Source organism: Aristolochia californica, unplaced genomic scaffold (genome assembly GCF_029961685.1).
Source record: "Aristolochia californica isolate CCGP_79_NKW_82.1479 unplaced genomic scaffold, dmAriCali1.0.hap1 SCAF_7, whole genome shotgun sequence".
In the NCBI taxonomy this organism is placed as follows: Eukaryota; Viridiplantae; Streptophyta; class Magnoliopsida; order Piperales; family Aristolochiaceae; genus Aristolochia; species Aristolochia californica.
Window position 1 is genome coordinate 33,347,607 of NW_027182268.1, and position 24,851 is coordinate 33,372,457.

General features: G+C 35.2%; 1 protein-coding gene across 4 annotated transcripts; it reads right to left on the reverse strand.

The window, feature by feature from the left end:
* Positions 1–689: 689 nt before the first annotated feature.
* LOC137936835 (uncharacterized) lies at positions 690–23,108 on the reverse strand. 4 transcript variants are annotated; one of them, XM_068781741.1, is made up of 9 exons: positions 23,034–23,108; positions 22,055–22,134; positions 3,411–3,616; positions 3,094–3,245; positions 2,777–2,982; positions 2,462–2,667; positions 2,131–2,298; positions 1,940–2,031; positions 690–972 (listed from the first exon to the last, which is right to left on the reverse strand). In XM_068781741.1, the coding sequence occupies exons 3-5, from the start codon at positions 3,521–3,523 to the stop codon at positions 2,882–2,884; spliced, it is 366 nt and encodes a 121-aa protein (XP_068637842.1). In that variant the 5' UTR covers positions 3,524–3,616; positions 22,055–22,134; positions 23,034–23,108; the 3' UTR covers positions 690–972; positions 1,940–2,031; positions 2,131–2,298; positions 2,462–2,667; positions 2,777–2,881. The 4 variants fall into 4 exon arrangements, with proteins under 4 accessions (XP_068637842.1, XP_068637841.1, XP_068637844.1 ...); XM_068781740.1 differs by having other exon boundaries at positions 2,131–2,352; XM_068781743.1 differs by having other exon boundaries at positions 2,462–2,613; positions 3,094–3,299.
* Positions 23,109–24,851: the final 1,743 nt, after the last annotated feature.

Below are 24,851 nucleotides of genomic sequence, written 5' to 3' on the forward strand. Positions count from 1 at the left end.
AAACAATAGTAAAATATTTTCAAAGAAGCAAAGAAAATAAAATAAGTAGAAGAAGATGGTTAAACCTTGTAGATATAATTACAGGAAATGGATATAAGGTAGAATTTGAACATATTAAAGTAAAACCAATAGTCTTGCTCATATATTAAGTAAAAGATTTTTTTATTCTTCCTTTGTCAATTGAACAAATGGATCCTCTAGACCAGATGTCCTCAAGACCATCTTCCTCCAGATTTAATAATTATGGTCAAAAAATTTCAAATTTTGGTAATCAAAAGTAAGTAGTTTTTCCAAGATCTAATATTACATTTAACACTTTACCCCATATTTTTGTTGGCAAAGAAGAACAATGCTTATTAGATAATTTATGGTTTTCTTACCAAAGAATTCCTAAAGACCAAAATTATTTTCTAGCCAATATTATTAATAATACTGGCTAAAAAGTGTCATAAAGATCTAAACAATAAAGGTTTAAAACTTACCTTACGGGAGTTTTACAAATATTTGATTCCAACTTTTTATGGTAATACTTTTCGCCATCCTAAGGATAATTATTAGTTGTTTAATTTTAACTACATTTATTATGTAAAAATAATTTTTAATTCCGAACAATGCGATTTTAATTCCTAACATTTGCAAGTTAGGCCAATTAGGCTAATTGAATCAGAAAACAGTGCATTCCATTCAGAAACAAAACCCAATCCACTGTTATTTTGAGTATTTTAACTCACTAAAAGGCATAAACTGTTTCCCATTATACAAGACTTCAGTTGTAAAGGTTACCATCCTTAGTACATAATTTTTTTTTCTGAATAGAGTTCTTCAGCCCAGTAGTCTGTTCTTCAACTCTGGTTGCTGCCATGAGTAGCCAAATCAGCAGCCATTTTAGAAGCCTTCATTAGAGCACCAGAAACCCAAAGGGCACCGGAGGAGAAGTAACTACTTTTGATTCTGGTCTACAATGGTTGCTCCCTACACAACAAAAGTAGATAAAACTTCGGTAACAAAATAAAGTATATCAGATGTTCAACTAGATTACTCCCCTATAGAACTAAAAAGAATGAAAGCAAGGTTTAAGGCGGTCTCATTGAACTACTGAAAGAAGTTGACGAATAAAACAGTTGATAGCATAGGAGAATCAAAATCTAGCCTTTTCGGTATCATTAGAGAAGTGACTAGCCAACATGCCTTTCATGAACTCAAGAAATTGGATTGCTAGAAAAGACTTCCCTCGATAGAAACCATATAAAACAAGAAATTGTGAAACTACAACAAACATCAGTTACACAAATGAACTTATACAGGACAGAAGATTTCTCTCAAAAGAGCACAAAAAGCTTACAGTGAGCAAGACAGCAGTTTCCAAGGCATGAGGATCCCTAAATGTTACTAGAAGGAAGCATCTGATAATACTACAATAGAAACCAGGGATACTCTGCATCCACGATCCTTTCAGATCTTACAAACTTCAAACTATACCTGCCAAATGCCATGTTACAAATTCAATGGTAGTTATGCAAGCTAACAACCATGGCCCCTGCCACCAAGTGCCCTCTCCTATACACCATGCAGTATTTTGACAATTCATTTAGATTCCTCTTCCGAGTGGACTGAAACATATAGAAGTAACAAAACTACCCACAAAACATTTCTAATTTTCTTATTGATTGGTTCACAGCTTTGCTGCAAATACAACCAAGGCTCAACTGGTTCTCAGAGTTGTCAATCTTTTAGTCCCAAGCCACATAGTCACATAAATGGAATGTAGACAGAAAATTAAGGATATTTCATTCATCACCAAAATGATCCATTTCAGGTGAAATGTTAGTTTGCAAACAACAAGAAAATTATCTCACCACTGCAACTCTGTTCATTACATTTCTGTTTAACATTATGCTCCTGTCATCTATATCGGAAAAGTCTTCTGCCAAACTCTTACCTGTTGGACAAGTTCTACAAACGAATCCAGAGGACCCATCCGATCCGAGCTTTTGATTGATTATTTCCATATGGGGAGATCAAATCTTGAACCTACATGAAACGAGGAAAAATAAACTTTAATGCATTCAATTAAGTACTCTATATGTTGAAATGAAACAAAAAATACAGAGGAAACGATAGAATCATTACCAGTCTTTACACGAATGGAGAATCCATCAGGAAACTCAACCACTGACGTGCCCTTATCTTCAAACGAGGGCTTTACCAAAATTGTTTACATCTACCACAGACATAGGTACCATGTTTTCCTTTATCCATTTCTGTACGTATACGAACTAAACGTGGACGACCTGGTTGCTGCCTTGCAATAGGTACCAAATGAGCACAAACCACAACTTCTACTAAAAACGGCTACAAAATATAAAATTTTAAAATGACTGATTAACACATAGAATACCAAAATATAAAAGCCAATTATCAATAGTAATACTTAAATTTCACGAGTAATGAAAATCTTCACCTTGGATTGCTACTTCTTGGAGCGTTAACTGGCGGGTTTTGACATGTTCTAGAGTTATGCCCCGATTGTTTACATCTACCACAGACATAGGTACCATGTTCTCCTTTATCCATTTCTGTACATATACGAACTGAACGTGGACGACCTGGTTGCTGCCTTGCAATAGGTACCAAATGAGCACAAACCACAACTTCCACTAAGAACGGCTACAAAATATAAAATTTTAAAATGACTGATTAACACATAGAATACCAAAATATAAAAGACAATTATCAATAGTAATACTTAAATTTCACGAGTAATGAAAATGTTCACCTTGGATTGCTACTTCTTGGAGCGTTAACTGGCGGGTTTTGACATGTTATAAAGTTATGCCCCGATTGTTTACATCTACCACAGACATAGGTACCATGTTCTCCTTTATCCATTTCTATACGTATACGAACTGAACGTGGACGACCTGGTTGCTGCCTTGCAATAGGTACCAAATGAGCACAAACCACAACTTCCACTAAGAACGGCTACAAAATATAAAATTTTAAAATGACTGATTAATACATATAGAATACCAAAATATAAAAGGCAATTATCAATAGTAATACTTAAATTTCACGAGTAATGAAAATCTTCACCTTGGATTGCTACTTCTTGGAGCGTTAACTGGCGGGTTTTGACATGTTCTAGAGTTATGCCCCGATTGTTTACATCTACTATAGACATAGGTCCCATGTTCTCCTTTATCCATTTCTGTACATATACGAACTGAACGTGGACGACCTGGTTGCTGCCTTGCAATAGGTACCAAATGAACACAAACCACAACTTCCACTAAGAACGGCTACAAAATATAAAATTTTAAAATGACTGATTAATACATATAGAATACCAAAATATAAAAGGCAATTATCAATAGTAGTACTTAAATTTCATGAGTAATGAAAATGTTCACCTTGGATTGCTACTTCTTGGAGCGTTAACTGGCGGGTTTTGACATGTTCTAGAGTTATGCCCCGATTGTTTACATCTACCACAGACATAGGTACCATGTTCTCCTTTATCCATTTCTGTACGTATACGAACTGAACGTGGACGACCTGGTTGCTGCCTTGCAATAGGTACCAAATGAGCACAAACCACAACTTCCACTAAGAACGGCTACAAAATATAAAATTTTAAAATGCCTGATTAATACATATAGAATACCAAAATATAAAAGGCAATTATCAATAGTAATACTTAAATTTCACAAGTAATGAAAATGTTCACTTTGGATTGCTACTTCTTGGAGCGTTAACTGGCGGGTTTTGACATGTTCTAGAGTTATGCCCCGATTGTTTACATCTACCATAGACATAGGTATCATGTTCTCCTTTATCCATTTTTGTACGTATACGAACTGAACGTGGACGACCTAGTTGCTGCCTTACAATAGGTGAAACAACTCGCACACCCATATTAGGCCAATAGAGTTTATATTTAGGAGGATAGAATCTCATTGCATATGTTCCTCTATATGCCTATGTTGTATACCAATGACCACACAGTTGATTGAAATCATAATTGATTTTTCTACACATTGCAATGGCATGGGTATAAGGAATTTTTTCCATTTGAAAATAGGTGTATGTACATGTCATATTCTCCAAATCAACCATATACGTGATTCCATACATATTATTCTAATACTGACGTACATAACATACTCTTGCTATATCCATCTTATTTTTTAGAGAAGCATCAACAGAGGAAGTACAAAACGATGTCATCTTTTTGCAAATTCATGTCTTTTCACAAAATATTTATTTTATTTATAAAAGGTTGATGCCACCAATGCCTGAATTGGAAGACTTCTCGCACCTTTCAGAACATTATTAAAGCATTCAGACATATTGGTGGTCAACACACCAAAGCGAACATTGTCATCGTGTACCAATGACCAAAACTCAGGACTCAATTGTCCTTCTGTCAATAATTTTTTCGCTCTCTCACTTTGCTACTCAATCTGCTCAATCAACTCCATCGTATGATCAAAATCAGTAATATTTGTCTTCTTTACTGCAGACCATATGAGAGTACTCAATGTTTCATTTTTGAACGCCTTCTGGAAATTGGCAACTAAATGACGTAAACAAAAACGATGATAACATTCTGGAGGTGAAAATTGTCTCTGGACCACCCTTAGTAAACCTTTTTGACGATTTGAAATCAGAGTGAATGGTTTTGTTCATTTAATAACAAAACGATCTAGATAAGCTAAAAACCATTCCCAAGTGTCTTGATTTTCTGATTCAACAATAACTAAAACTAGAGGAAAAATATCACTGTTTCCATCAAGAGTAGTAGCAATCAACAGACATTCAGGATACTTCCCATATAAATGTGTTCCATCAACACTAATAAGGGATCTACAGTATTGGAATCCTACAATGGATGGCCCAAAAGCCCAAAAAACACACTTAAACATCCTTTCATGGCAACTACAAATCTTATCTCAAGTAAACTGCAACTTCATAAATTAGAAAATTAAACGAAATAAACTAAAATTAAACTAGCAACTTCAGAAAATGCAATATTCAATGGCATAGGAATCCATAAACTAAAGTTAAACTTTACAATAATTTTAATTTATCTGCAATCGACAGTAAACAGTGAATCACAAAAAATCAATACAATAATTAAATAGTAAATCACAAAAAAAATCAATACAAAAATTAAACAGTAAATCACAAAAAAAAATAATACAGTATTTAAACACAGTAATTAGATTCAATTAACAAAAACGCTAAAAAATCACCCTACTAAATCAGTTTCTGAAATTCAAATTCGGCTTTGGAGGGTGAGTAGGGCTTCGATTTTGAGAGAAGGGGCAGCGAGAGAGTGAAATAATAGGGTAATAAGAGGGGGCCCTGAGACAAAATTATAAGGTTCGATTTTGAGAAAGGGGCGGCGAGAGGATGAACAGAGGGGAGCGGAGAAGAATAATGAGAGATGAGGCTGAGATGAAGAGAGAGCGAATGATGTGTGTGTGTGTGTGTGTGTGTGTGTGTGGGGGGGGGGGGGGGGGGGGGGGGTGTGGGGGGGCTGGAGGCCGAGCGACAACAACGGCTAGAGGAGAAAGATCAAGGAAGAGCGATTTTAGAGAAAAAAACATACAAGCGAGGGCTTACGTGGCACAATATGACAGGGCAAAATAACGACATGGCAACTTATATGGCAAATGACGTGGTAAACTAATGACATAAGCAGTCAAAGCTTACGCCTGCACACATGTGTAGTGGATAGGTCAAAGTTGGGTATTTGTGAAAATATTTTGATGACATCGTTGTTTTTCAAAATTAGTTATTTTAAATGGTTGTTTTTGTGAAATTCCCTTTGTTTTTTGCCGTACCCTTGTGATTGTTATTGTCATAGTTTTTTTTTGAGAAGTGTGAATGTATTACTAAAGAAAAAAAATTACAACCCTAAAAGCTAAAGAGACATTTCCTCCACAACAAGGTGTTGGAGGGAAACGCCTTTTTTAGTTTGAGCATCGGCTAAGTGATTAGCTGATCTTGGAACATGTTTCCAGGTACAATGTAAAACAGAAATTAACTTACAGATTTTCTCAAATAACTCCCAATGACGCCAAGGAGGTTTGGATGGCTTTGTCCACCAATTGATAATGACTTAAGAATCTCCTTCAACTAAGAGAGCACCTTCCTTTTTTTGTTTGAAAAGTTTCAGACCGTTATACAGCCCATGTAATTCCGCGCTAGTAGAGTCAGATACACCAATTAGACCCGCATATGTGAAGATAAGATTGGCTTGTTCATTGTGAATAACTCCGCCAAAACCAGCCGGTCCCGAACATCCAAGAACACTTCCATCAAAATTTAACTTAAAGTGCCCAGGAGGGGGTTTGGACCATTTAACCATTTCAGGGGCTCTTGCCGTATTAGACATACCTACAACATTTCGCGAATTTTCTCGCATGTTTGTCCCTTTCAAGTTGTCGAATTCTTGGCGTTGGAGAACCCATGAGGTTACTTGACCGATAATTTGATCACAAAGAATTTTCCGTGGGAGAGCTTTCTGATTGAATTTTTGATTATTTCTTTCTTTCCATAAATTCCATGCAATGTGTCCAACACAGCATGAGATTAAAATTTTTCCCAATTTTGGGAGACGAGAGCTAACCAAAGTTAGGATGGTGTTATGTAAATCTTGAGATGGGCAGTATGAAATACCGATTTTATCCATCAATTCGATACAGATCTTATGAGCATGTGATCTGCTGTTAAGAAGCATGTGATCTGCTGTTTCGAGAGATGAATTACAAAACGGGCATTTAAGGTTTGGAACATTAGTGCCACGTCTTTGTAAAGCGTCAGCGGTTAAGATTTTCTTGCGACATATCGTCCAGATAAAGAACTTAACTTGAGGCAGCAGGACGTGCCTCTTGGGGAGTCGGATATGCAATCATACTTAGCAGTTTAATTCTTATTGCTTTCATAGTGTTAAAAAAAAAAAAACTTTTTATGTTTATTTTGTTTATAACCTTAGTTATAGTTTTGATTGCAAAAATATTTGTAGTCTGCAATTCTGTATAATATTTTACACATAGATTAGTTTTCTATACCCCAGAAAATAGTTTTCTATACCCCATTAGTATACCTAATGCCCCTTTAGACTCTTCAGAATCAGATGAAGACTTAATCTTAGATACAGAAGAAAACCTTGACCTAATGGATACAATTCCCGATTGTACACATACATAGTCTTGGTATACAGGATTAGACAGTAATCCTTGTTTTAAATGTGCCTGATATCCTAGTAAGAAAAATAGAGCCAAATGTAATCTATGTAATTTATGTTTTTTAGAAGCTTGCATACCTTGCCTTAAGCTCTTTGGAATAGAACCAGTAGACAACACTATCCACAACAGATTACATAATACTAAACTAGAAATCATGGCTAGAAATATTGAAAATTGTGAAGCAGAAAGAAGAATAGTGTTTACTAGATAATTTATGGCTTTCTTACCAAAGAATTCCAAAAGACCAGAAATATTTCTTAGCCAGTATTAATGGGCTTTCAAAATATTTTTCCCAGAAAAAGAAAAGTTTTTAATTTCTATGTAGGTTTCCAAGGTCATACTCCAGGAGTCTTCCACTACTGGACAAAAGTTATCAAAAGTATCCAGATTTCCAAAGACCTATTTACTAAGGTTTTAACAATTTGCAAGAAGCCTTAGAAGCAGCTAAATTAACCATAGGAACCCATTATTAACCATAGGTACTATTTGTACCCAAATCCCTTTTAGTGAAGGGTTTTCACTAACAAGTTCGGCTCAAACGGTAGCCAGTAAAGACTCATCAAGTCCGTTGATGGCTGGGCATTTGCCAAAAATGCCAGAGAAGACAAAAAAAAAAAATACACAGATCCAGAAGAAATCAAGAAAATGATGAAAGAATATTTTGAAGAATTTATAAATGACCAAGGCTATTCAAAGACAGAAACATCTAGCATGGAAGGCTTTACTCCAACTCAAAGCCTCCAGTGTTATTCACAAGAAAATAAAGACTACGACTATGATTCAGAAGCCATTCAAAATCTCACTACCCTAGACGAAAAATGATATGAAGACAAAAAGACAAAAGCAAGATCATAGATAAAAAAGCGACTGGATAGAAAAGACATAAAAATACGAAGATAAGATTACAAAGAAAGGATAGAAAAGAAGACTATTTTCAAAAAGACCATTACTATGAAGAACAATCTGACAAAACCATGGTTTCTACTCATGGTCTTAACACACAGTTCAAGAAAAGACAACTAATCCAAAGTTCAAAATTTTCCGAAAGACAAGACTAATCCATGGTTTCTGCACACCATTTGAGAAAATTCCCCTGGTTTTTCTAGCACATGGTTTTTAGAAACCATGACTTTTTATGTACTTTTAGCCCATGGTTTTTAGAAAACCATAACTTTTGTAAACTTTGCCTTTAGCCCATGTTTTAGAAAACCATGACTTTTGTAATTTTGTTTTTTAGTTGTTGGACAACCAAGGCCACACACCTGGAAGATATTTGGATAACCTACATTGACGATGGGGCCCAAAGAGCACCCGGATGAGGAATCCAATGTCTCCATGAGATGGCCAAAATTGACTATATATAGCTCTTTGTACCAATAAAAATTTATGAATGAAAGAGTGAACTTCAGCTACCTCTTGATTCTCATGGCTTCTTCTTTCTCCAACTCTCCTAAACTCGTTGGCTGCAACTATTTCAAAAGTAAGTTTTCTTCTTTTAATTTCCACAGTTTAGGGGTCTTCCCGAAGGGAACTCCTTAAAACTTTTCTGTTGAGATCTATAATGATTTTCCCTTACATCGGATCCATCTCAAGCTCTTAGAAAAAGCAGTGTAACCCTCTGAAGTTGCACAGTCCAGAGTTTCGACTTATGCCCGTTGTTGTCCACAGAGACGTTAGGGCTTCTTGAGTTTTTGGAACATAGACGGAGCCCGTGGCTGAAGCTATATGCTAGGGAAGCACACACCTCTGTGCGTCTTGAGTGTCTGAAAATTGTGGGAAATCAGACAAAGATCTAAACAATAAATATTTATGGAGTTATCCTCTAGAAGTTTTGCAATTTGATTTTCTGCCCGACTCTTTACTATTGTCTATCTTGCTATGATCATATTCTTAATTATAGTTGTGGTTGTTTTTGTTAGCCTTACTCTTATCGCATTTATCAAGTGTTAAAAACATAAAAATAAAAATAAAAATAAAAAAAAGGTATTTCAGGCTGGAAACTACTGGGTGAGGGCCAAGCCCTGACATGCGCCTCTGCTGAGCCAAGCGTCACTCCCGAAAGCCATAACGCCAATGTACCTTACTTTTATGTTTATTTGGCTTGTATATAACTTAATTAAACAATTTTCTAGAATAGTCCTACTTTTCTTACCCATTTTCCTATATCTACTTCGCCCTGTTTTATAAAGCCTTGTATTACAGAAGAAGATTTAAAATATAGGAACTTATTTTAGCGTCCTGTTCTTAGGAATAGTAGTCTTAAAGTTATTTGGGTACTTTGTCTTCCTTCCAGAACAATTAGTAGACATTTTAGACTCTTATTTATTTCTAACTACCAATATTATAGTAAGAATCTTAGACGCATGATATTTGTTTTTATAGCTCTAGCAATAGTTATCTTTAATCTCTGCATATTTAGTTTTGTCTGTTTTACTTTATCATTATATTCCTATAGAAGATTCGTAGAAACTCCAAGACAAAGGCAAAGATCTTTAAATACTCCAAGACAAAGGCAAAGATCTTTAAATACCCAGAAGACAAAGGCCACAAAGATCTTTAAATACTCCAGATTAAGTAGTACCCCCTCCAATTTGGTATCAGACTCTTCAGGAAAGTTTATTCTTGTAAGTTCTTTTTGGGTTAAATCTTCTAACATGTCTATCTCTGTTTAGATAAGGTTTTCTACTTTTGGATCTTCTAATAAAGTATCTTTTTTTGAAAAAAAAAATTGTGTCTTCTAGGCTTAGGGCCTGAATCTCCTGAATAGTTTTTTTATTTTTATTTTTTTAACACACGATAAAAGCGGTAAGAGTAAGGCTTACAAAAACAACAACAACTATAATTAAGAGTATGATCATAGCAAGATAAAAAATGGGGGGGTTAGTCAACTTGAAGGACGAGATGATCTTCAACTGCATAACGCCCTTCAACACTTGAAGTCGTTAGTGGAGCGCAAATGAAGCTTTATCTCGATGCAAGGGATGAAGGGGTCCATCTCCACGGTTTAATTTCCTTCATCTCGAAGAAGGCCTTGTTTGATCTTCTTTGAGTTGCAGGACGTGCGACATTGGCTTTTCCCCCTCTCCTCGCACCTCCCCCCCCCCCACCCTCGCACATCGTCATTTCTCTTTTTTTCTTCCTCTCTCCTCTCCCTGCGCCCTCGACGTCGTTGCAGCCATAAAATCGATCGGAATTTCGTCTTCGGCCACCGGCTCAACTCCCTCTCGTCTCCGGCCTCATCTCTCGGTCTTCTCTTGGCCTCGCCCTCTCTCTCGCACCCCCTCTCTCGTCTCTGTGACTTCCTCTCTTCTCTCGAACTCGCTCTCTTTCGCTTCTCTCTCTCGTATCCCCCCTCGCGCGTCGTCATTTCTCATTTTTTCTTCCTCTCTCCTACACTCCCTCTCTCGTCTCCCTGCGCCCCCGACGTCGTTGCAGCCATAAAATCGATCAGATTTTTGTCTCTGGCCACCATATCAACTCCCTCTCGTCTCTGGCCTCATCACTCGGTCTTCTCTCTGCCTCGACCTCGTCTCCGTGACTCCCTCTCTTCTCTCGGACTTGCTCTCTCTCGCTTCTCTCTCTCTTATCCCTCCCGACCTCCCTTTCTTCTTTGTCTTCTCCCTCTCTTCTCCCTTTCAGCCTCCCGCTCCCTTCTCTCTCTAGCTATTTTCCTTTCCCCCGAAAATACCTTTCGATTTCGTTCGATTTTGGACATTTGGGCACCAATTGCTTAATTTCTACTTCAATTAGGCACTGATATCACCCTTCGGCTTCGGTTTTCCCCAAATTTCAGAAGGCATGCCTAAACACTAATTTGTTTTAATTAAATTAGTGTTTTATTTTATTTAAATTTATTTTCAGTGCCTAATTGGGGGTTATTTGTGCATTATTGTGGGATTTAGGGTTACGGTTTATAGTCTAAATTCTTGATTCGTGTAGGGATTATTTTTAGGGTTTGTTGCTCGGTATTTAAGGGTCCTGTAATTAGGGTTTACGGTTTATGGTTATGGATTTAGGGTATTTTAGGGATTAGGGTTTTTAAGGTTTAGGGAGTTTAAGGTTTTTAAGGTTTTGGGGGTTTTGTGTTTTTAAGCTCTAGGGATTTTTGGGTTTAGGGTTTAGTGCTTTTAAGGTATTAAGTTCTGGAATTAGTGTTTAGAGTTTAGAAAGTGATAGGGTTTAGGGTTTGATGGTTTAGGTTTTTTTTTATGGTTTGTGTTTCCGTGACGGGTAAAGGTTTTCCGATAAAAAAAATTCCATTAGGACAGTCTCGGATTTAGATTTTTTTTTTTTTCTTGATAAAGATGTAAATCTGTCTCGGATTTAGATTATACATGGCTGCAAGAAGGCCACCAAGTGGTCAACCATATGACTATGGACCTTCAAAGACGATAGAAAAATGCTCAATCTCTTGGTCGAGCAGGTTAATTTAGGGAACAAGTTGCCTAACGGGGTATGGAAACATGAGGTATATATGGTTTAGGATTTAGGGTTTAGGGTTTCACTTTAGGGTTTGATGGTTATGGTTTAGGTTTTATTAGGGGTTTTTAGTCCAATTCAAACAAGGTATTTTTTAAGTGCCATGGAATATTTTTGCCATGTGGTGAGGAGATTCGGGTATTATACATATCCACCACATGGTATTTTTTTTTATGGTTTGTGTTTCCGTGACGAGTAAAGGTTGTCTGATAAAGTTTCTTTCCCTGAGGACCGTCTCGGATTTAGATTATACATGGCTACAAGAAGACAACCAAGTGGTCGAACATATGATATTTGGACATTCGATGATGATAGCAAAATGCTCGATCTCTAAGTTGCCTAACGGGGTGTGGAAGCATGGGGTATACATGGACTGTGTAAATAAGTTCAATGAAGACACAGTCATGAAAAAAATTGTTGAGCAAGTGAAGAATCGAACAAGAGCATGGAAGAAAACATACCAAACGGTAACGAACTGTATCAACACTAGTGGATTTGGTTGGGATGCAACTACACAACAAGTTACTGTATGTAATTCTATATGGCTTGACTACATAAAGGTCAGTAAATCTTGATGTACTATAATATATTTTTTATGTTTTCCGCGTTAGTATAACTCTATTCCAAAACGTCTAAATGATGTTTTATTCTTGTAGGAGCATAAAGATGCTGAGAAGTACAAAAGTGAATGCTGCCCCCTGTACGACAAATTAGTTGTGGTGGTGGGAAACCCAATAGCGGTAGGGTCAGGAGGTGCAACCTTTGTAGATCAGGGCGATGAGGTGATCCGTGAATCGGAACATGTCCCGATGGATGAGCCAAAGGATGTTGATATAGTTAGGGATACTCCATCACCATTATTAAGCATGAATGACTCTCTAGGTAATCAATCTGAAAGAAGTAAGCGGTCATCTTCAAGTCGTCGTAAAAAGAGAACCGAAATGCCCGATGATGACACTAGAAGATTCTTTGATGCAATAGATCGAATTGCTAAGACATTTGAGAATTTCATGATGAAAGACACTATTGAAAGAGATTGGGTCAAAGCCCTCAGGGAAATCCCGGACTTGCCTAAAGAATTAAAGTTTCGCGCTCCTTCATGGTTGGATACGCCAAGTAAGAAGGTCATGTTTATGGAGATGACAATGGAAGAGCGGGTCAAATCGCTTAAATTTTGTTTTGAAAACTAATTGTAATGCGTTATAAATATACTATTCTTTTGGAATATTGTTATGTATTAGGTATGATATTTGATTTATGACGTTGCAAGACTTATTAATATGGTTTGTATTTAAATTTGATATGTTGTTGTGTTTATATATTGCATGGATGAATATGGTAATTGAGTATGGATGTGGACAATTAAATGAATATGGTTGCATAGGGATATGATTGAATCTAGGATGTGGGAATGTGGATGAATATGGTTGTTTATAGGTGTGATTGCAAATAGGTTATGATTGAAGATTGATGTTTACTTGTGTTTATGACTTTTAGGCGATTGAATTTGTGGATTTTCATGAATACTATGACAGACGATGAAAAGGTTGCAACTATGGTTGCATTCACAACTTTGTTTATCGCCATGGGAGGATACTATCTGTACCATTGCAACAAACATGTACCACGTTCTTGTGGGATGAATGGTCCATTGTGTTTGCAAAAGGCACTACACAAATCACCAATTAAATTTTGGAAAGTTTATAGGATGAACCAACTGGTATTTCACAAATCGGCAGATATACTTACTAGTAAAGGGTTTTTATCAGCCACAAAGACCATCTCAGTTGAAAAACAACTTGCATATTTCTTCCTAACTGTTGGTCAAGGACAAGCGTATAGTGTCACAAAAAAAATGTTTGATAGATCAAACTGGACCATAAGTAAGTATTTCAACAAGGTGTTGGATGCAATCCTCAAACTTCACTCTGATTACGTCAAACGGCCTTCGAAACGAACACACTTGAAGATTTTAACCAATTCAATGTTTTATCCCTACTTGAAGGTAACATCACTTCCAATAACTAAATAATTTTAGATTAATATACAAAATTAGTCAATATTAATTGAAAATGTATAATTAGGATTATACTGGAGCTATTGATGGAACTCATATCAAAGCCAACATTCCACTTGAAGATCAACCAAGGTTCTGGAATAGAAAAGGCTATCCATGTTCATTTGATATGCAATTCACTTATGTACTTGCTGGATGGGAGGGGTCAACAGCTGATTCCCGTGTACTGAAGGACACATTGACTCGTCAAGATAAAATCTTTGTACCTAAAGGTAAGTAATACATTTTTATGCAGTCATTTTTTATCTAATTTATCTTCAATTATTTTATGTGGTATATAATTTCTATTATAGGAAAATATTATCTAGTCGATGTTGGTTATGCAAATCTTCCGAGATTTTTGGCTCCATATCGGGGAACCTGATATCATCTGCAAGAATTTGGAGATAATATTCCTAAAAATGAAAAAGAATTATTCAACCGAAGACACTCATCTTTACGGAATATTATTGAGCGAACTTTTGGTGCTTTAAAAGCTCGATTTCAAATGTTAAAAGGCATTCTTCATTTTCTTTTAAGATCCAAGTGAAAATTGTACATGCTTGTTGCATATTGCAGAATTATATACATACAAAAGATTATGATGATATATTTGAAGATGAAGATGATGATTCGGGTGGCGAGCTCGGTGGAGAAGGTGATGCGGTCCAATTAGGTGCAATGGATGATACAGACAGCGACGATTGCGATGATCTTGAGGATGTGGGTAGCCAAGTAACAAGCATTCGAAGGCAGAGTGCATTAGAATCCACAAGAGCTGCACAATTTCGAGATGCCATATCGACTTCCATGTGGAACGATAAATGATGGTTGTATCTTATTACTTTTGAACATGCGTCATTTATATGTACTAAACTTGTACCTTGTTGATTTTAATATTAAAAGAACGAACTCATTATTTGAATAATTTTTTTAGGTTATTAATAAAGCTGTATATGTATTTATTTATTTTTTTCAATTTTATTACTATATTAAACTTCATATTTAAGTCTCTGGTAAATAAAATATAATTAAAGTATGCATTTGATTAATTAATTACTTTAACTTCATCAAAATATATTATTAATTAATACCATGCAAAAAATCTATCTTATGTTATTAATTAATACCCTATTTCGAAGATGAAGTTGTCCACACTAACACCCATTTCCAAGATGAAGATCACGTAGATGCATAAGATGAAGATGAAGTTCAAATTTCCAGTTTGTTGACCAACCCCCCCCCCCCCCCCCCCCCCCCCAATAGTAAAGAGTTGGGCGGAAAATCAAATTGCAAAACTTCCTGAGGGTAACTCCATAAACATTTACTGTTTAGATTTTTGTCTGATTTCCCACAATTTTCAAACACTCAAGACGCACAGAGGTATGTGTTTCCGTAGCATATAGCTTCAGCCACAAGCTCCATCTACGTTCCGAAAACTCAAGAAGCCCTAACGTCTCTGTGGACAACAACAGGCATAAGTCAGAACTCTGGACCGTGCAACTTTGGAGGGTTACACAATGTTTTTTCTAAGCGCTTGAGATGGATCTGAGGTAAGGGAAAATCATTACAGATCTCAACAGAAAAGTTTAAGGAGTTTCCTTCGGGAAGACCCCTAAACTGTAGAAATTAAAAGAAGAAAGCTTACGTTTGAAATAGTTGCAGCCAACGAGTTTAGGAGAGTTTTGAGATGGAGAAAGAAGAAGTCATGGGAATCAAGAGGTAACAAAAGTTCACTCTTTCATTCATAAATTTTCATTTGTACAAAGAGCTATATACAGACAACTTTGACCATCTCATAGAGACATTGGATTCCTCATCCGGGTGCTCTTTGGGCCCCATTGTCAATGTAGGTTATCCAAATATCTTCCAGGTGTGTCGCCTTGGTTGTCCAAAAGCTAAAAAACAAAATTACAAAAGTCACGGTTTTCTAAAACCATGGGCTAAAAGACAAAGTTTACAAAAGTCATGGTTTTCTAAAAACCATGGGTTAAAAGTACATAAAAAGTCATGGTTTCTAAAAACCATAGGCTAAAAAAACCAGGGGAATCTTCTCAAACAGTGTGCAAAAACCATGGATTAGTCTTGTCTTTTGGAAAGTCTTGAACTTTGGATTAGTTTTGTCTTTTGGAGTAGTCTTTTGTCTTTTCTCGAACTATGTGCTAAGACCATGAATAGAAACCATGGTTTTGTTAGATTGTTCTTCGTAGTAATAGTCTTCTTTTCTATCCTTTCTTTGTAATCTTATCTCAATCTTTTTATGCCTTTTCTATCCAGTCATTTTTTTATCTATGATCTTGCTTTTGTTTTTTTGTCTTCATATCATTTTCTATCTAGGGTAGTGAGATTCTAAATAACTCCTGAATCATAGACGTAGTCTTCATCATCTTCTTGTGAATAGCACAGGAGGCTTTGAGTTGGAGTAGAGCCTTCCATGCTAGATGTCTCTGTCTTTAAATAGTCTTGGTCTTTTATAAATTCTTCAGCATATTCTTTCATCATTTTCTTGATTTCTTCTGGATCTGTGTATTTTTTTTCTTTTTCTTTTGTCTTTTCTGGCAATTTTTGGCAAATACCCAACTGTCAACGGACTTGATAAGTCTTTACCAACTGCCGTTTGAACCGGACTAATTAGTGAAAACCCTTTACAAATAGGGATCTGGGTACAAATAATACCTGTTGCCTTGGCTTTAAGTCTTTTGTTCTCTTCTTCTAATTTTTTAATATACTCTTTTTGGAAATCATTTTTCTCCTCCAGAAGTCTTCTCTTTTCATTTAGTCTTTGAATGGTTCTTGACAAAGTCTCACAGTGGTCACAAAATAGAATTCTCTTGTTATCCTTGGCAACGCCATAGGATACTTGGTCTTCTCTCATATGTCTCAAAGAGGGGGTTATGTAATAATTGGTTCCTATGGTTAATTTAGTTGCTTCTGAGGCTTCTTGCAAATTGTTAAAACCTTTGTAAATAGGACTTTTGAAATTCTTGATACTTTCGATAACTTCTGTCTAGGAGTGGAAGACTCCTGGAGTATGACCTTGGAAAACTACATAGAAATTAAAACTTTTATTTTTCTAGGAAAAATATTTTGAAAGCCCGTTAATACTGGCTAAGAAATATTTCTAGTCTTTTGGAATTCTTTGGTAAGAAAGCCATAAATTATCTAATAAACACTGTTCTTCTTTTGTAACTAAAATATTTGGTAAAGTTTTAAAAGTAATATTCGATTTAGGAAAAACAACTAACTTCTCACTACCAAAATTAAGAAATTTTTGGCCATAATTATTAAACCTGGAAGAGGATGATCTTGTAAAGCCTTGATCTAGAAAATCCATCTGTTCAAGTAATAATTGTTGAGTCAAAAAATCTTCTACTAAAGAGTATCAACAAGACTATTATTTTTACCTTTTATATGTTCAAATTCTATATGTTCAAATTCTATTCTATAACCATTGCCTGTAATAATATCTACAAAATTCAACCATCTTCTTCTGCTTATTTTATTCTCCTTCTTTGGAAATATTTGACTATTGCTTCACAATCTGTTCTTAAAGTAAATTCTTGTTTATTAATAATAATTAATCTAAATGATTCTAACGAATAAATTACTGCTAGGATTTCTGAGTCTATACTACTCATATTTCCTTTCTCTTTAAATTTTCCACTAGCATAACTACAAATTTTTTCTTGTTCTTTTTCACTGTACTTATGAGGTTTGGCAATAAGAACACCTCCCCATCCTAAGTTAGTTCCGTCAGTTTCTATTATAAGATAATCAGAATCTAGAGGCATTTGTAATTTGGACAAAGTATGAATTTTTTCTACCAAATTTTAGTCTTCTTGGTTAAAGAATTTTTGGCCTCTAGGGGAAGTTTTTCCATACAAAGGACCAATTGTTTTTCCTATATCTTTAAGAAAGGGTCAGGCATAATTTACTAATCCTAAAAATCTTTGGAGTTGTTTATTGTCTGATAGGTCATCTGGCATTTCTAAATTTTTTTAGAAATATGTTCTTGTAAATCTATTTGTCCTTCACCTTTATTTACTCCTAAGAATTTATGTATTTTTTAAATAATTCTATTTTTGTTTTGCTAATAATAATTCCTTCTTGCATAAAGGTAGCAAATACTAATTGTAAATGTCCTTCCTATATGTTCTTCAATAGTTTTACTAAAAACTAAAATGTCATCTATATAAACTAGAACAAAAGTATGATATTTTCTAAATATGTTATCCATCTTCCTTTGGAAAATAGCAGGTGCATTCTTTAAACCAAAAGGCATGACCAACCATCAAGATGTCCTTCAGGACATGTAAATGTCGTCCATTCTATGCTATCAGGGTGCATTTTTACTTGCCAAAATCATAACTTACAATCAAACTTACTAAATATCTTTTTATCTTGAATTTTGTTAATTAATTGTGATTTGTCTGGTATATTATAACTTTTTGTGACTGTGTTATCATTTAATCTTTTGTAATTTATAACCATCCTAGATTTTCCTCTTTTTTGTTCGCTATGTTTTCTAACTATAAAAGCAGTTGATCTATGAGGACTAATTGATTTTCTAATGATTCCTAAATTTAATAATTCTGTGATGTGAAGTTTAAAATCTTCCTTATCTAAGTTAGTGGCCTCTATATTAGCTGTTTTGACTATGTAATTAGGATTTAAAAGTTCTAGTCTACATTGTATATGATTGTTTTTCCAATGTTTTAAGGGATTTTCTCCAAAATATTCTAGCTGATCTAATTTATCTATAATTTGTTGTAAGTGATGTTTGTCTTTATGATGAACATTAATGATTTCTAAATATAATTTTTCTGTATCTAGAAAAGCATAATCTAAATCCATCATTCTTTCTATCCAATCATCCATATCTTCATCTTCGCCCATTAGATCTCATCCTGAAAATCTTGGATTTGGTAATTGTTGAACATAGGTCTCAGGTTGAACTAAGACTGGTACTAAACCTATATGAACTACTGCTTCTAGAAAAGTCTGTGATTGTTGGATAGTAACTTCAGTTAAGGCTTCATCTATTTCTTCGTAACATAACAGTTTATTATCTAGTTTTATTATATTATTGTCTATTTGTTGTTCTAGAGCAAGGATAGTAGGATTATTGGTTTTTCCTAATTGTTTACAACTACCTGGAATTTCACATTGACAAGTAGTGTTGGTTTTTTATTCTGTGTTTTCTAGGGGACCACCACGCTCTGCTGAAGTGATTAGAGTAGGAGAATAAGAGGTGTGGACTGGAATAGTACTAGAGTTCTTGTGGAATTGGAGATAATCTCGGGAAATTGTAAGAGATCCATTACTATGGGGGATGAAATTAAGGCCTAAAATAAAGGGTAGGAACCAAAAAAAGTGGGGGAGTTGGTGTAAAACTGGATCTTACCGTCATCAAAGTTAGTATTATATGGGTTGTACGTACCATCTACCTGTTGACTAAGAACTTGTTTAGGTGTCTTTCTAAGGAATTGAGGAGGAACTAATCTCCTATGGATAATACACTTAGTACAACCATAGTCTACTAAGGCATCTAAGGTAAGAGAATGTTTATTAGGAAAGTTAATTTTAGCTTTGAACTTGTTTAGGTGTCTTTCTAAGGAATTGAGGAGGACCTAATCTCCTATGGATAATACTTTTCGTACAACCAGAGTCTACTAAGGCATCTAAGGTAAGAGAATTTTTATTAGGAAAAGTAATTTTAGCTCTAACAAGGATGCTAGAAAAAGTTTTATCTTAATTACAGACGTAAGATGTTTCGAGCTCATCTAAGCCTACTGTAATTCCATCATAGGAATCTTTTTCTAGTGTGTCTATCCTATGTTTTAAAAGACCGATTTCTGCTTCAAAATTTTCAATTTTTCTAGCCATGATTTCTAGTTTAGTATTATGTAATTTGTTGTGGATAGTGTTGTCTACTAGTTCTATTCCTAAGAGCTTAAGGCAAGGTATGCAAGCTTCTAAAAACATAGATTACATTTGGCTCTATTTTTCTTACTAGGATACCAGGCACATTTAAAACAAGGATTATTGTCTAATCCTGTATACCAAGACCATGTATGTGAACATTCGGGAATTGTATCCATTCGGTCAAGGTTTTCTTCGCTCGCTCGCTCTCTCTCTCTCTCTCTCTCTCTCTCTCTCTCTCTCTCTCTCTCTCTCTCTCCAAACAATACGATTCAAGAGAGAGGTGGTGAATTAAAACATTAATACAACACACTTAAAACGGAAAACACAACATAACAGTAGCTAAAAACATAAAAATCAAGAGGCTTAAAGGCGAGAGTCATTACCTTTGAGAAATGTATAGGAAGGAGCTCCTAAAACAGCATCAAAAAGAGGCGTTCATTCGATCAAAGATTAAGATAAAACAACTTACCTCTTTTCGTCAGACCATCACTTTCGTTGGTGAAGAAGAAGATAAGAGATGAAGAGATCATAGATGAAGATATCGAAGGCGACTGAGATAGAGAGTGAAGAATCGAAGAGGGAGAATGAGAGATAAGAAGACCAACCCCCCATTTTCGATGAATCGCCACATGACGAACAGCATTTCTAATCCCTTATCGCTGATTCCTAGAGAGAAAAGTGTGTTGCCAGTGCTAGAGACAAAATGGAAGAGAGGATGAAACCCCTGCTCCCGCGGCACTCTTCTCCCGAGTCCCGACTCCCCCAAATCTCGGGCCGCTCGTTAAGTTAATGAGCCAGCTTGCGACTTTTGAACCGAATCATGTTTCTGTCGAGCTCCACTCGTTAACTTAAACGAGCTTTATCCCAAATCTCGAACTTGGTTCAAGATCCAGGTAAATGGAATCGAACCGAGCCAATCTCGAGCCGCTCGCAAACCGGCTTCGGTTCAATGCCACTCCTAATCATAAGGTATACAAAAAAGCGGGCAAGTCTAAGGAAAAACAATGAAATAGACAATACTATCTCAAGAGTGGGATCCGTAGGTAAATAGATGCCCAGTTAAAAGCATGTTGTTTGATACCCTCATAGGATGGTCAAAGCTTTTGCAAAGGGAAGAAGAAAATGGTGATTTGGGAAGAAGAATAAACATAGGCAAAGACGAATGCTTATTGGAATAAATGCTCAAAATTGTCTTAGCAAGACAAAATGGAAGAGACCAAGATTTGGGAAGAAGAGATTAATGGAAGAGAGTGGCTAAGAGAAACGATATCATAGAAAAGATGACTCAATTAGAATAAATGGAAGAGATATTGGGATTTTGGAAGAAAGAAGAGATAAATGGATCAGATTCGCTAAGAGACACGATACCGAAGCAAAGTCGCATCTAGAAGGAGAGAGGGAAGAGAGGGGAGAGAGAGGGAGACAAAGGAAAGAGCATACCTTCCGATGAAGAAATTTCTGGCAAAAGATGCGGGTCGAGGGAGGAAAGAGAACTAGAGAGGAGAATTTGCATCCTCAGAACGAACTAGGGCAGCTCTTTCAACCTGATGAAATTTGTTCTATCGTTTCTATTTTGATTTGTTCTCTTGGAATTCCATCATTTGACAATGGCATGTTTCTCTCTCAATTACGTTTCTCTCCACAATTCTCTGCTGCCAAACAATGCAAAATCACTTTCTCCCCCTTTCTTTTCTTTTTTGTAGTCTCCAAACAGAACTTAAAGGTCTTTTTGTAACCCATAGAAAAGAAAAGAAAAGAAGAGAAAGAGAGAGAGAGAGAGAGAGAGAGAGAGAGAGAAAGAAAGAAAAGAAAAGAAAAGAAAAGAAAATATGTTTTTTCTCTTGTTTGGATGCCCATGGAAAATAAGAGAGAAAACAAAAGAGAAATGTGTCTCTTGTTTGGATGCACAAGGAAAATAGAAAAGAAGTGATTTTTTGTTGTTCGGCAACAAAGTAATAAAAAATGGAGTTTGTATTTTCTCTACCCCTTTTTATTTCTTTTCTTTTGTCTTAGAATTCCATATCTACAAGATGAAAAATAATACAAGTAAGAGAGAAACTATATGGCTCTCTCATTTTTTTTTCTCTACATGATTCTCTACAACCAAACAGCATAAAATTACTTTATTTCTCCTCTTCTTTTCTTTTCTTTTCTTTTCTTTCCATTTCATTTCTAGGGTTTCCAAACATACCTTAAAGGTGCTTCCTTTTGATCAAATAAAATCAACACATACAATTAAAAAAAATGATATCTTTACTTACACTATCCATCACGTTAAAATATATTCATGAAAAAACAAAAGATGACTAAAAGCATGTGTAAATAAAGCTAGATATACCTCGAGTTTTGTTTTCCAATTCCACCCATTCCGTATCACAATGAAAATTGTTTTATCCAAACGTCACCTTCCATGATGGTCTACAACAAAGTCGACAAAATAAAAGAAAAGAGATTTATTGATCAAATATTTTAAATATAAACTGATACATAAAATCTTAAATGTGCAAACTAAATAAGTGTTGGATGGTACCATAACCAAATCCAAATTAGATGTATATAAAATCAAGATAAAACTCGTTCAAACCACCAAGCACGGTCAAAAGCAATAACCCCCTATAAATTTTTTTAAAACCACAAATATCATACGTTCATCATGAAAGAGGTAACAAAGCCTTAGGACATTGTGACACAGATTCAAAAAAAAATCAGTGAAATACTTGAAGATTTTCTATACTAGCGGATCCTCCAAAAGAAAACATCTTAAACAACAGGATGGAAAAAAAAAAGAACTTTTTATGCTCGGAAGGACCTGAACCGCAGAGAAAAATCGTCATTCAGCGGTATTAGGTGAAAGGCATCGAGCTCCAATCTCTCTAACATCCTCCTAACCCAGAAATAAAAATCCCTTCTTCAACGAGAGTCTAACAACAAAAGTTCCGCAAAAGAATAATACAGAGCCTATAAATCTTAACCTATACTCAAAATCATTCGGTTATATTAGATAAAAAGCCTCAAAGTTCAACACCTCTAACCTCTATCTAACCAAGAAATCGAAAACCCCTTTCTTTTGACGAAGACTTAAACGAAAGAAAATCTGTAAAAAGAGGAACATAACCTCCACAATAACATTTTAACAACGCAAAATCAACTATAATCTGCAGTATTGAGTAAAAACGAACTCATGTTCTGCATCACTAACCAAACTAGGTAATAAAAATAAGCATCAAAAGTTCTATTTCCAGAGAACCCAAGAAGGAGCGCACGGCCAGAGAGGAAACTAGAAGCAAGAGGAGGGGAAAACGCATGAGCGTAGTTACCTCCGCTTCTTCTTCTTTCCTTAGCCGAGCTCCCACGCCCTTTTCTTCGTCTCCTTTCTGGAAACTACCCGATGCTCCTCCTTTTATTAAATCTCACCCCACCCCATTTTACCTAACTCCCTCTCCCTTACATTTAATTCCACTACCGTCCGTCCTTTATGAATTTAGTACACTTTAAATTGACATGAAGAATTTGTTTTCTTAAAAATGATGACGAGGGTAAAACTAAAGTTTCTCCATTTCATTCTTACACTCCTATACGGCTTCTCCTGCTAAGTAGTTTTACAAAATAACCTGTACTATTGGAATAACTTCGGACCTTAAATTTATTATTATATTTTTTGTCTAATATATAGATGGGACGTAAGTTTGGTCATTTTGAAGTTTGACCGGCCTATGGTCAATAATATGATATACACTAGATTTGTATTTTTCCAAGGAACATAGGAACACATTATGATATCTTATAAGGTACAAAATTAAGGTTCCATTCTTAAGGGTAATTTTGTTAATAAACAAGTTGAGCTTTTATCGAACTTGGGCTCAATTTGAGAAAGTTGACGAGTTTAGAAAAAATTGAGCTGAGATGGTCTCAGCTCAGTGCTACACTTATTGCCATCATTGTATATAAAATCTATATGATATCCTTAATATTTTAGATGTTCTCCCTTGCTCCAAATTGGGTAATTGAGCTCCAGTTATCCTTGACTACCAAAACTTCCATGAGTTAGAATTTTTCTTTATTTTGATTCATTTAACTTAAAATTTGAATTACTTTTGTCGTCTTTCACATACCTTCTTTACCATCTAAAGTATAAAAGTATACAAAAAAACCACAAATGATGCTAAATATACGTAACCGACACCTTTCATTGAATTCAAAATGCTTTTGAATTCTTGAGAATAGAATTCTAGATCACCTCAATTGAACATTGGAACTTCCAATCTCATTTGTTACATTAGGAGCCATCCCATTAGACCCATTCATAACATGATAAAATGAAGTAGAGTTTTACTTGTCTATGTCATCCATTAACTCTTGAATGCTCAAAAATATTGTGGAAGTCTTATATGTTTTTTGATCCAACATGAAAATCCAAAAATATGGTCTCACATTCTAATGATTCTCAACCGGTCCATCAAATTTAGTTTTTCCACTTTTCAACATCATTTGAAAGTTTTTCCTTTTTTCATTTTTTTACTACTTCCTTTTTGCATAGTTTTTGCACTTTTCGCTTGTGCAATGGCACACTCCATTTCCATGTTAAATTTAGTTGAGTCAGTGAGTAAAGGGTTGAGTTGGGTCAGCATTCTCATTAAATATTTTATTAAGTAGATGAGGCAAATGACTTTCTTAATTAATTTTATATTGCAGAAAATCAAAGAAACCTTTTATTTTATCACAAACTATCATTATTAGACTTATTTTTTTATAATTTTATGTCATATATTTTAATATAATGGAGAGATAAAATTAATTGTTTAATTAAATTACTTCAAATGACCTAATTAATTTTTTTAGAATTGACAGTATTATAGTCAATCTACTTAAAAGCTAGTTCTGGGTTGGTTTATGCTCCAATCTGGTTAGTTTAATGAAATAGCAAGAGGTGTTCCTTGCTATGGTCGAACTTGGATTTTTGTTTACACTGTAGAAAAATGTTGTATTTGACCACTGGACTATTGCCCTTAACACAAAGATTAGCAATTTTGGTTGAAGACCACTCAGGTCTGAAAATAAGTTGTTCAAAGATATGTCTTTGTATGAGTTGTATGGAGGATTGGTAGAAAAACGATCAATTTATTGGACCAATTATT

Bases quoted from the DNA above. Each gene is read 5' to 3' on its own strand.
- LOC137936835 (XM_068781741.1), bottom strand. From the start codon at position 3,523: ATGGATAAAGGAGAACATGGTACCTATGTCTGTGGTAGATGTAAACAA. The intron at 3,246-3,410 runs GTGAACATTTTC...ATTGCAAGGCAG, and splicing joins CCAAGAAGTAGCAATCCAAG to CAACCAGGTCGTCCACGTTC. The intron at 2,983-3,093 runs GTGAAGATTTTC...TATATTTTGTAG, and splicing joins CCAAGAAGTAGCAATCCAAG to CCGTTCTTAGTGGAAGTTGT.